Raw genomic sequence first — 11,808 nt, 5'->3', positions numbered from 1 at the left:
GGGAAAGGAAAAAACCATTTGAGAGGCTTCATTTCTTCAAGAGGCAGAAAAACAAAAACAAAAAACCAACCCCAAAACATACCAAACATTTGGAAAAAAGCCGATCCCATATTAAAAAAAAATATAATCTTCCCTTAACAATAATATGCAATCCTCTGCCAGTCTGATGAACATTATCATCATGGCTTGGCTTCGTGGACAAAGATTTGGGCAGGGCTTTACCCACGCTTAGTGCAAGCGCGCTGATGGCTGAAAAGGCCAATGCGGGATAGGCAAGTCGGCTGCAAAGAGCACACCAGAAGGTCTCCTTGGGTGGTACAGCCGAGGCACGGTTCTTTCTGCGTTGTCTCTTCTCCTCGAGACTGATTCTACGAGTGCTCTCAAAGGAGACAGCAGCGTTATGTATGGTGTGTCTCCAAATCTCCAGACTGGAGGCCAGGGTGGACCACTGATGGTGGTCAATATGGCCAAGGCTGAGGTATTGTTTCAGGGAGTCCTTGTATCTCCTCTTTGGGGCTCTTCTCTTGCGGCAGCCGGTGGCGAGTTCACCGTAGGACCCAATCTTAGGGAGGCGGTGATCCGCCATCCTGGAGATGTGCCCTGCCCAGCGCAGCTGCGTTTTCAGCAACATGAAAATGCACTAACAGTGAAATAAGAAATTGTGGTCCATCCCCTTCCTCTCCTCTCCTTCATTCTCCCAATGGTCTACAGCCATACTTTCTCTACCTCTAACAAGCATTTTTGCAGTTACCAGAATTTTACTGTTACGGGTATCAAAACTGGTAGTTTAGCACTAGCTATTCTGATATTCTTCCAAGAGTCACACCTTTAATGGAATACAGCAGTAACTCTCACAAAAGTTGTAATGCTTTCAGAGCTAACAAATGTACTTGTTTTCCCCTTATTGGGGAAGAAACTTTTATCAGAATGAGCTTAAAAGCTAGGATGAAGGCAAGAAAATTTGGTAAAGAACTCACCCAGCTAAGTTTTCTGGTTCTAGTTATCTGCCTCCATCCTCCCCCCCGAGATGAGGTTTTATGCTGGCTGCAATCAAAGACACCATAAACTCAAGTTCTGCTAATGAGTTAAGGCTTGAAGTTGATCAGATACTTTAAGCCTTTTATGATTAAAGTCCACATTTTTGAACCATTTCTAAATACACATTTATTTAATCTAATACACTTAATTTTTCACCAAATGCATCACATCAAAGATGATCTGCATGACAGCAAGCTTCGTTTTCTCCCTGGGAACGTGTTCTTACAGAAGTACAGACATGTTTGTTCAGCACCAGGTAAGCAACTGGAGGATGGTCAGACTGAGGAGCAGGAGACGGTGGCATTGGAAGAAGCTTTGTCGTCTTCATTTAGGCCCAGATTGATAGGTCAGCTAGTTTTTGTTTATTCTTTGCCTGTTTCTGGTTTGCAGACAAGAGGCTTCCATCCAAAAGTGACTAGATTTTATACTTGCTTGCAGTGCAATTGTTCCACACGGGTTATATTACATCCTGTCCAGCTAACAGTAGGTAGTAGGAAATTTTAGACAATCTTCCAGCTCTCCATGGTAATCAGAGAAGGGAGGAGAAGCAAGCACAAGGAAACACTCACACAACATAACTTACGGCATCTACATTCTATAATCAATAAAAAGGTGTATCCTTCAGTTTGATACTCTGAATCACCTTCTAAAGAAACGTGACTTCACACAGACTACACTTAGCTGTCTCCTACACTAGAGAACGCCAGCACTTCCCAGGAAATACAACTACTGTATAAGCAGTGCCTACTTACAAACCCTTTTCAGAAACCTGTGCCCTAGTCTAGCCAGATGATATTAAAAATACAATATAAAAGAACACTGTGCAGCCAGCTTAGTGTTTGCAAAACTACCATCCCACTCAAGTTCCTTCTCTAAGACATCACTTCTGCCCTTACGCCCACACACGGAAACAGACCAATAACCTTCCGTTACACGAAATACTGTCTTCTCCCAGTATAGCCATATTGGATCTCAAACAGTGCATCACCATTTCAGAGCAGCTTTCCTTTACACACTGCATTCAAGTCTGACTAGTCACCTGCAGTGTTGTAACTTCTAACACTTTTCATTCTCACCACGGAGATTTCAATAGTGCTGAGGAAAAGGTAAAGTACAGATTCCCCCTAAAGGGAAAAAGTTAGTCCTTCACTTCTCCTGAGAACTCTTGCTTCCTTGTGTCCCTTAACTGAGGGAGATATTTAAGGCATCACATTAGTAAACTGCAAATTCTACACTATGTCCAAATTATTTTCAGGTACTACAAATTTTATACTGCTTAAAATAGTTCAAACCTGAAACTTCTTGATGAGCTCTTCAGCCATAAGACTTTGAAAGCACACACTCTCCTGGGGGTAGAGGGGGGAAGGGAAAGCGTTTGAGAAAAATATACACTCTTGCTTAAAAAAGTCAGGGTGCAACATTTCTATCTGACTCACTTCAAGCTGAATGAAACATCACTTAAGACTCTTCAAGAGTTTAATTGCGGTCAGAAGAATGAGGTTCTGGAATAATCTTCTGAATAATGAGAGGGGAAAAAAAAAACCCAACACAGAAAACTTTGCTGCAGAATAGAACCAGATTCACCGATGGACACACTGTTGTCTGTGTCAGCAGATAACTGAACTACGACCTCGGGTTTTTTCCCAGTCCTCAGCAGAAGGCTGTTAATGTAACAGCAGTATCTTAAATAAAACCAGTGTGCTATAATTCAAAATATTACCTTATTTCCATTTTAGGTAATGCACACGCAGTCTTATGTAGAAACGGAAAGGGTCACCGCCTCTCAAAGGAGCACAGCACTTCCAACATAAGCGAGAGAAACCGTATACTGCAAAATGGTGGAAACATCAGCACTAACGAACCAGATGGATTAGTAGAGGGGTACCTGAGAACTACCAGGGGTCTTGGACATCATGGAGATCCAGTACTGAAAAGATCTGTTATACCTGTACCTCACACTGTATCTGTTCCTATTGATGATACTTGTCAGTTTCTCATTTTAGCTTCTAATGGGCTCTGGGAGGTTTTGGATTACAGTGAAGTACTTGCATTAACTCTAACAACATTTACTCATTATCTGAGAATGTACGAAGGTGTTGAGCAAAACGGGACTTCTTATCAGTGTCAGTATTTGATGCCCCTCACTGAAGACAACTTAAATGACTCAGAGGCTATTAACAATCTGCAAGATGAAACAGAGATTCAATATTCAAATGAAGACATTTCTCTCAGTGACTCAAAAGGCAACCTGAAACAAAACAAGCCAAGGTGTTCTAGGAGGAACTCTTTGCAAAGTGAAGATGGAATTCCTAAGGAAACTGGTGACCACGAAAATGAAGCTGATCTAGAACTGTGTCTTTACAGTAACAACAACATAAATTCACAGGACAGACAGATAAAACAGTCTGATTCTAGCAGACAAACTGGCTCTGAAGAACTGAAGCAGTTTGAGGACAGAAAAGTTTATCTGTGTAAAAGTTTTCAGGCACAGTCACAGACTGCAAAGCAAGAAGAAACAGACACTGACACTTTCTGTGCAATAAGTCCAAATGGCACCCACAAACAGCTGCAAGAGGATGTACTGGCAATAACGTCTACAGGCACGAAACAGCCCCCAGAAGATCCAGAAAGGTGCCAATCTGACTCAGGTCCACAAAGGGCAGAAAAAACAGACTGTAAGGTATCTTGTGACAAATCTGCAAGTTATGCTGCTCAAGAACTGCTAAAGACTCTATCACCAGAGGGTTCTAAACCACCACCACAGTTTGAAGAGGACACAAAAACATACTCGTCCAATTGCAAATCAGAAGCTGTAGGAAGGGGCAGAGTCACCTCTGAGACACTCTATGACAACGCAGCAAGCTACATTAGTGAACAACTGGTAAAGACTGCGCTAGCTGCAGGATCAAGAGATAACATTACTATTTTGATTGTACTTCTAAATGGATGCCATCAGATACCTACTTACGTCAACATTTAAAAATTTATCATAGGATAACTGGAGTCCCACAGTACATATAGTATAAGCTTATATTTGACTGTGTCATGTATTTACTCGTAATCATCTTGAACACTAACTCATATAGTAAATCAGATGTCTGGAACTGTGCAAATGCAATAAAACCTTCTTGAAACTCTCAATAAGAAACAGTAATATATATATATTTTTAAACCACTTTATTCAAACCTGAGCACCTCGATATAAAACTAAACACTGGTGAACTGTCATTTTCCTTGCTAAACCCAGATTACTGCAAATTTAAAATCTGCACAAGTTTCTGCTATCAGTTCAACATTTAAATAGACTAATTCATCTTTTCTGACACACTTGGTAGATTTCATATAATGAAAATAACTAAAAGAATTAGTGCAATATACTGGACAGATCAAAATAAAATGTACTTTGGAAAACAAAGTTGCAAAGTTCATTACTGACAGACAGCAGTACTTATGTTACAGGTACAGGAGCATCATTTATTACTGTTCTAGCCATAAAGGAAGAACTTAGAACCCCCTTTGATCAGAGAGGAAAAAAGTTATCTTTAAGTAACTGTACATTCTGTATATCTTTAAGCAACTTTTAAATATTACAGAAAGTATTAAACAAATGTAGACTACAATGCAGAGTACCTATTTACAGTACATTAATTTCCAAATTTAAAATCAAGTTGGATGTAACAATTGTTAGTGCACTATTTTTTTTTCCATAGGGGGGAAAAAAGTAAACTGTAATGGCTAGCGATGATCAAAACCAAGAAAGGAGTCACAAGAGTGTGTTGTGGTTTTACTGGAAAAGCTCTTACAGTTTGTATAGGAAAAAGAACACCCTAAGTCATAAAGTTGACTTTACTGGTCTGTACCCTCTGAACAGATTAGAAAGGAAGTTAAACTTGATTTATCACTTATTTCTTTAGATAACTAACTGGGTTGTATAATTTACATACAGTTTACCAACTAAAACTCCACTTTCCTGCAAGCATAGGGTTCTTAAAATTGTTAATGCAAGTATTATTTTTAATTAAATTATTAAACTATGGAATGTATAACTAAACAGTAGATACCTGCAGAAACAACTAGGTTGCATCAATACTGTGAATACGTTTAAGTAATTTTTAGACCCTGTTTCTAAAAAGGTTTTAATGCATAATCAATAATTATGAAAAGTCCCAATTCCATTTATTACAACAGTAATCAGTGTTGAGGCTACAGGAACTCTCCAATTAGTTCCACGGAAAGTAGTTCTTCTACACCCCTAATAGTAAGTGATTTTTAAACCCTTTCAAATGAAGGAAGTTTATTCTGATTCCATCTCTCCTCTACTGCTGAAACATTACAGCCAGTGGTGGATACATGCATGTTAAAATTTTAGGTCAAAACAAAACTCTGTATCATGAACTTGACTATTATTGTAAGTCTCTTCGCTGTTTGGAAGCTGTACTGGGCCTGGTTAAGCACTCCAATTCCATGGTTAACAGTTAGGAAGCAGAAGAATATTCAGAAGAGTTTAAAGCAATTGATGTTTTAGTTACTACAACATTGACTCTTGGGTGGTTGTGTGGGTTCAGTAAGGTCTACTCCTCTTCCTCTGGCAGAGTTGGCTCCTGCATTCTGTGGTTCATTCTTGGGCAATTTTTTTGCTATAAAACCAACAAGAAATAAGAGTTAAAACTGTGATTGTACTAAGATTAAATCACGAGTACATAAACAGTCAGTAACCTTATTACTCTGTTAGTGTATCAATAAAATCACTATAAAATCTGATTTGATTCAGTACGTTGGTAATTAAGGAAGTTAAGACACTTAACTTCTTCAGAATAACTACCTTATCTGTGATTTTCAAGAGTGAAATGCATTAGCAACTTGAGCAGTAAAATGTATCTGCACAGGTACGCTGTGCTAGTAAGTGATGGCTCTTGTAGGAATCCACCCACACAGAATAGGCTGTAAGATCAGGATGTTCGTGCTAGAAACATGGGCCTTTTCAATCTTCCTGTGTAACAGACAGAAATGGGTCAAACTACTGCCCAGCTACCTAGGCAGCATAAGTATTTGCATACAACATATAAAATGGCTCTCAGCACTAGATCAAGTATCTCCTCTTTTTTTCAAGCTGTCTCTTCTCTCCAGCTCTTACGAGCCAATTGACTCTGATAATTTCTTTGTTGTCTTTACTGCTCCAGGATACCTCCTTGGTCCTGGCGTGAAAAATAAGGGTGACAAATGTTACCCTCCTGAGCAGTAGCTCCTCCTAGCAATTTTCTGGTAGAGAGAAAGCTAAGTTCTACATAAAAGGACTTCCATCGGGCTGTCTTGCCCACGTTACCAGGGCCCAACAACTAGCCTTGTTCTACAGTTTGACAGCATGCTTCGACTCCAAAGTAATTACTTTGGCCAGCTGATTAAAGAACAACTTTTCCACAAAGGAACAAAATGCAAGTATAACAGCCAGAAAGACAGCAGTGTACACATAAACAAGATATGTGGTGGTGCTAGATAATTTCAGGGTGCTAGGTAATCTAATCTAGGCTCCCTTTCCCACAAAATGTTGGGCCAGATGATCTTTTGAGGTCATTTCCAACTTGGGCTGTTCCACGATTCTGTGATAGAACCCAAGCATTCACAAGGCACTAAGCTGCTGGGACAGTACAAAGGGACAAAATACCAGTAGGAAAATGCCTTCAGAGCACTGTCACTTTTTAGAGAACTGTAAATTAACATGAATCTCTTGCTAGCTGTAAGTTCTGAGTGAGCTCTAAAGCAGATAATTTACAGGCAGCTGTAGCTTGCATCCCTCAGTTCTGTCCATGCTTTCATTTTTCATTTTCTCCCATTTTTGAAGATCGTATTTACACATGGTCCTCAGAACTGCAGCCATGTTGTGCAAAAGGCCATCCCAAGTTCTATGCAATACTTACAGCCTCGTCAAGATTTCTTCTCAAGGTCCACTGTTGCACAGATCATGTTATGATGCAGTGACAAAGCTGAATTTCGTCCACTGATGGGAAAGAATACTCACACGGACAACCAATGCTAATTGGGCACTGTTTTCTCAAATTTACTTTGTATACTTCATTAAAATATGGAAAGGTAAGAATTATTGTTGATATAACAAATTACCAAAAAGAGATCAGATTTTGGGGATTTTTTTTTTTTAAACAAGATGCAAACTGCTCCTTTAAACAAATTAGTTTTACAATTTCACCAGAACAGTGTAATTGAGCATTTCTGTATCATTAAATGCAGGCCTATATCAAGCATTTATGAGAAAATTATACTTATTATAAAGTGTTGCTATAGTGATAATTTGCATCTGCTGCAAGTTTGAGCCACACCACAAATTACCCTCTGCTTTACTATCTTGGAAAGAATGTAAGAGCTCTTGAGGAACATTTAGTTTTGATAGCAATGCTGTTTTTCCACAAAAAGAAATGTGAGAAAGGTCACTGTAGCGCAAAATACAAAGAAGATTTAATAAGGTCATTTGACGCTATTCCCATTAAGGTTATTAATCGATAGGCTGTGGATCAGCCTAAAAATGCATGCTTTCTTTTTCCTCCACTTTCAAAATCTTACTAACAATGAAATACAATTTTGGGTCTACCAATGGAATTCACAAAATTTTAGTAAGTTATACTTATGTGTTAGCATTTTTAGAGAAAACCCTAAGATTGTTAGGGCTAAAAATATATTAGTAAATTTCCTTTCCACATAAAGTTTCCTTTACTGACACCCGGACACTGAATTTAAGTACACATTGTCATCTTTGGCAAAACTTTTCTATTTCAGACAGCTGCATTTGGAATTCAAACAAAATTTTAATACAGAGGCATATTTCGCAAATATTTTGTTTAAATTACAATGAATACTTGACTACTTCTAAGCAAGTCCATTATCATTCTCCCATTTTGAAGTGTTCCCAGTGCCAATTACCACTGTCTCATAGCAGGTACATTATTCCAGGTTCTGTACCTATCCAAGGCAGTGTGGAATCTGCTGCCAACAATATACGATCAAAAGACACACATCTATACACCTTCACCTACATTCTTACACTAGTTTGATTAACAAATGCCAAGTACACCTTACTATTAAGAAAAGCTCTGTAAAGCCTTTCACCTTACCTATACCATGGGAAAGACGGGTTATTGTATAAAGAACTAAAGCTTAATTTTGCTGGAACTTGCAGACATACATGGAACTTGCTGAGATGGTATTCAAAAGTAACCTAGCTTAGCTATTTCCAAGTTAATCCAAGTGTTTTGGTGCTTGACAGAAGACCTGTGCAACTGTGCTTCAATGAAGTTTATCTGAACATCAAAAAGGATCTGAAAGGGCCTAAGGAAACTTCTGTGCCAGAAATAATTTAGGTGAAAAACAAAGATCTTGGGTTAGGAAGATCTATGACGGTACGTATCTCATTAAAAGAATTCCCTTAAAATCAGTTTGTTTGTGAACTCACCAATTGCCATGAATATTTCATTTACGTTCATAGATGTTTTGGCAGATGTCTCCATGAACAATAAGCTGTTGTCATCTGCATAAGCCTGTGCTTCCTGAAAGGTAAAAGTATGTATTACTTAAATTTTAAAAATCACACAATCATTAAACATTGTACGTTTATTAGCACTAAGGAATAATTTCTATACCATTTCAGAAGAAAGAAGGTTTGTTGAAACACCTGTGTGACAGCATGTTATTCATCACCTATGAAGAATTTACAATTATATCAAGCAGTTAAACATTTAAAACTGCGATTTCAAAAAAATCCTCATTCATCTCAAAAATATCCAGATGGAAAAATCTCAGGCAAAACTAAATAATAAAAAAAAAATTTATTAGAAAGACAACCCTGATCCAGAACAGTAGCTGTGTTAGCAAGAACAAGTAAGGACCAGAAGCGCCATCAAATGTCAGAAAGTCTATTACCCTGAAAAGAAGGCAGTTTGTGAACTATCTTGAATCCTTTAACCAACTGAGGCAGACAGATCAGAACAGTTACAATATCTGACAGAAACTCACAATTATAAAATAAATATGCAGTATTAAATATCTTGCTGTGTTTTCTCCTTTTTCAGTCTAAACTTTAATCGGAAATACACTTCAGAAAGTTTCCTATTTTTGCAACTTCCTGCCAGCCAATTCAGCTGAGAATCCCCAGCTCCTTATGATTATGTAACTGCTTTTGCATTCAATAGGAAACCTGCAAAAAGATAAATTACAGAATATCTACGATGAAAAAAATAATCTACAGCACTCTATATTCATTTAAGTGACATCTGCTAAGATAACTGTATCTGAAATACACAGTAACAAATACCTAGAAATCTAACCTGTGCTTTGCAGCTGATTGTCAAGCCTGCAAGGAGCCCATAAATCCACATTAACAAAACCCCAAACGCTTGAAAAAATTAAGATTGTAATTGTACAAAATATTGTAATAGTACAAAAAAAATTGGCAATTAAATTTAAGTTTTTGACTGCACACACATAAAAAACTTTTACTAAATATCAATTTTTCACACTACACAAAGGTCTTCTGCCACACAGCTTTATGTTACAAATGACATAGAAATATAAAATTAAAAATCCACGTTGCTGAATTCTGGCAGAAAAATACCTATACCACTGCTAACCTTCGCAGGCTACAAAGAGATTCATTACTATACAAGGCACTATTTCATACTGTGACACCAAAGAGCCATTAAAACCATAAGAGAATTAATGACTAATCACATTAAATCAATCATAAGTGGACCAGAACCATCTACAGCAAGTTTTATTTGCTTTGGAAGCTATTTTCTGATGACTTGGTTAAACTTTCCAGAAGATAAAATACAGCAGTGAGAGCACAGACATATGCACTAAACCAAAAAGAATGCCATGAAAAGCACAATTAAAACTTGAACACTGCTTCAACAGTATACTCTAAGCAAGTTAAGCACATTGATCAGTTGTTTGTCATACAAGAATCAAAATCCTCCCACTGACAAGTTGGAGAGAATGGTCTGTGCTAAGACTTACCAATATCTCATCCCCTGAAACTCAAGTTACTAGTAATCTCAGGTAGAAAACAGAAGGTGGTCATACTGAAGAACAGAAATTCAATCAGACTTAAAGACATGCAAATAAATTAGTTATTCCTCAAAGTCAAATTAAGTTTACGGCTACATATCAGTTGTAGAGAACCAGTCCTTTCAGCAGCATGTATTATTTAGTTTCACTTGACATTTGTATTTAACAGCATGACCTCTATAACAACTAGCTAGGCTATGCATATAAGCTCCTCCTAGGTTTATTTACTTTCCATTCCAACAAAATGCTATTTCTATAAACAGAAGTTACATACATACCTGGAAATCCACAGCTCTTTTGTTAGCTAGATCAGCTTTGTTTCCTGCTAAAGCTATTACAATGTTAGGACTTGCTTGTCGCTGAAGTTCTTTAACCCAATTTTTCGCTCTGGCAAAGGACTCCTGTTAATGATTGCAAAATGATGCAACTGAGTTTCATCATCCTTTTGTACTCACCTATTATCCCAATCTCTGTTATCTATACTTCAAGCAAAAGACCAATGCAAGCCTGCTACCTTTGTCCAAAGGCACATTCCAACTTGACAAATGAGCTTTTAAAATGAAACATTCCTACCTTAGTTCTCATATGTGCTTAGTTGGGATTATGCTGGAAAAGTCAGTAAAGATATGGAGATCTTTACGTAGGCTGAGTAAGGAAAAAAGTGGTTAAGACAGAAAATGGGAATTTTAATTTCTCCTCTAGAAGAATCAAGTTTATGAACAGCTATATTGAAAGGGTCTCAACACACTTTATAATTACTGAAGACAGTTCATTGTGGTACAAGTTTTCTGGCTTTTTTGAGGGTTTTGGATTTACAAAACACAAGTGAAGCTTATCTGATCTAAGTTATAATCAAACAAAATAATCTACGGTTTTGGTCTCAATGGCTTGTGCTACCTTTCCAATCCTTACATGTAACTTGCAATAATACAGTATTAAAATAAAATCTTTTGCTATCAGAAAAAAAACAGCCACCAGCAAAGGGGTCAGAGTAACAGCTCAATTCTGGTGAACTGATTTAAATGTGGGCTCGAAACACTTCAAGAGAATTTGCTTTCTTTCTCTTTCTTTTAATACAATTAAAAAACCCTAGAAATGATCATTTAGCAAGAAAAGGTTACAGGCACAATTTAACATTACATAGTCCAATATGAAACGAGCGATGTGATCTAGTTGAAGATGTCCCTGCTCACTGCAGGGAGGCTGGATTGATCTTTAAAGATCTCTTCCAACTCAAAACATTTTAGGATTCTATGAAATAATGAATTGATTTGCACAAGTCACAAAAATTAAGGGAGAATCAATGCAAAACTGCCAACTTCAAAATCCCCCTTGTGCCTCCCTAATACAGTACTTACCTCATTAGTAATGTCGTATACCACTATAGCTGCTTGTGCTCCTCTGTAGTACATGGGTGCTAAACTGTGGTACCGCTCTTGCCCAGCTGTATCCCAAATTTCAAATTTTACCGTCGTATCATCGAGACATACAGTCTGGGTTAGAAAAGCAGCTACAAAAAAAGACAGAAGTGCTGAAACCCAAAGTCTGCTTATCTCACTATATTCATATAAAATATGGTCAGAGGTGCAAATGATTTCCTTAAACAATTCAAGCCTATTATTAAAATAAAACAGGTTTCAAGAAAGCATTAGCTGATAGACCAGAACTCTGATCAATGCAGAGCAGTTATTTAAACCA

General features: G+C 37.6%; 2 protein-coding genes across 3 annotated transcripts in view; one reads left to right on the top strand and one right to left on the bottom strand.

Moving 5' to 3' along the window:
* PP2D1 (protein phosphatase 2C-like domain containing 1) overlaps nt 1-4,018 on the top strand; it is a 6,276-nt gene extending 2,258 nt beyond the window's left edge. Inside the window, exon 2 of the mRNA XM_010136409.1 lies at nt 2,775-4,018. Within this exon, the coding sequence (XP_010134711.1) occupies nt 2,775-4,018 (1,244 nt within the window). The remainder of the gene's footprint in view (nt 1-2,774) is intronic.
* Nucleotides 4,019-4,071: 53 nt separating this feature from the next.
* The window catches only part of RAB5A (RAB5A, member RAS oncogene family), an 11,633-nt gene continuing 3,896 nt past the window's right edge, over nt 4,072-11,808 (bottom strand). Inside the window, exons 2-5 of one of the 2 annotated variants that reach the window (XM_010136407.1) lie at nt 11,469-11,620; nt 10,389-10,511; nt 8,498-8,591; nt 4,072-5,675 (exon numbers count right to left, since the gene is read on the bottom strand). In XM_010136407.1, coding sequence (XP_010134709.1) covers nt 5,560-5,675; nt 8,498-8,591; nt 10,389-10,511; nt 11,469-11,620 — 485 coding nt within the window. In that variant the 3' untranslated portion in view covers nt 4,072-5,559. The remainder of the gene's footprint in view (nt 5,676-8,497; nt 8,592-10,388; nt 10,512-11,468; nt 11,621-11,808) is intronic. The other variant, XM_010136408.1, reaches the window with a different exon arrangement.

The sequence above is a fragment of the Buceros rhinoceros genome, unplaced genomic scaffold (genome assembly GCF_000710305.1).
Source record: "Buceros rhinoceros silvestris isolate BGI_N320 unplaced genomic scaffold, ASM71030v1 scaffold17085, whole genome shotgun sequence".
Taxonomy (NCBI): domain Eukaryota; kingdom Metazoa; phylum Chordata; class Aves; order Bucerotiformes; family Bucerotidae; genus Buceros; species Buceros rhinoceros.
The sequence above is the reverse complement of the archived record's forward strand: the minus strand, read 5'-3'. Positions and strand labels throughout refer to the sequence as shown.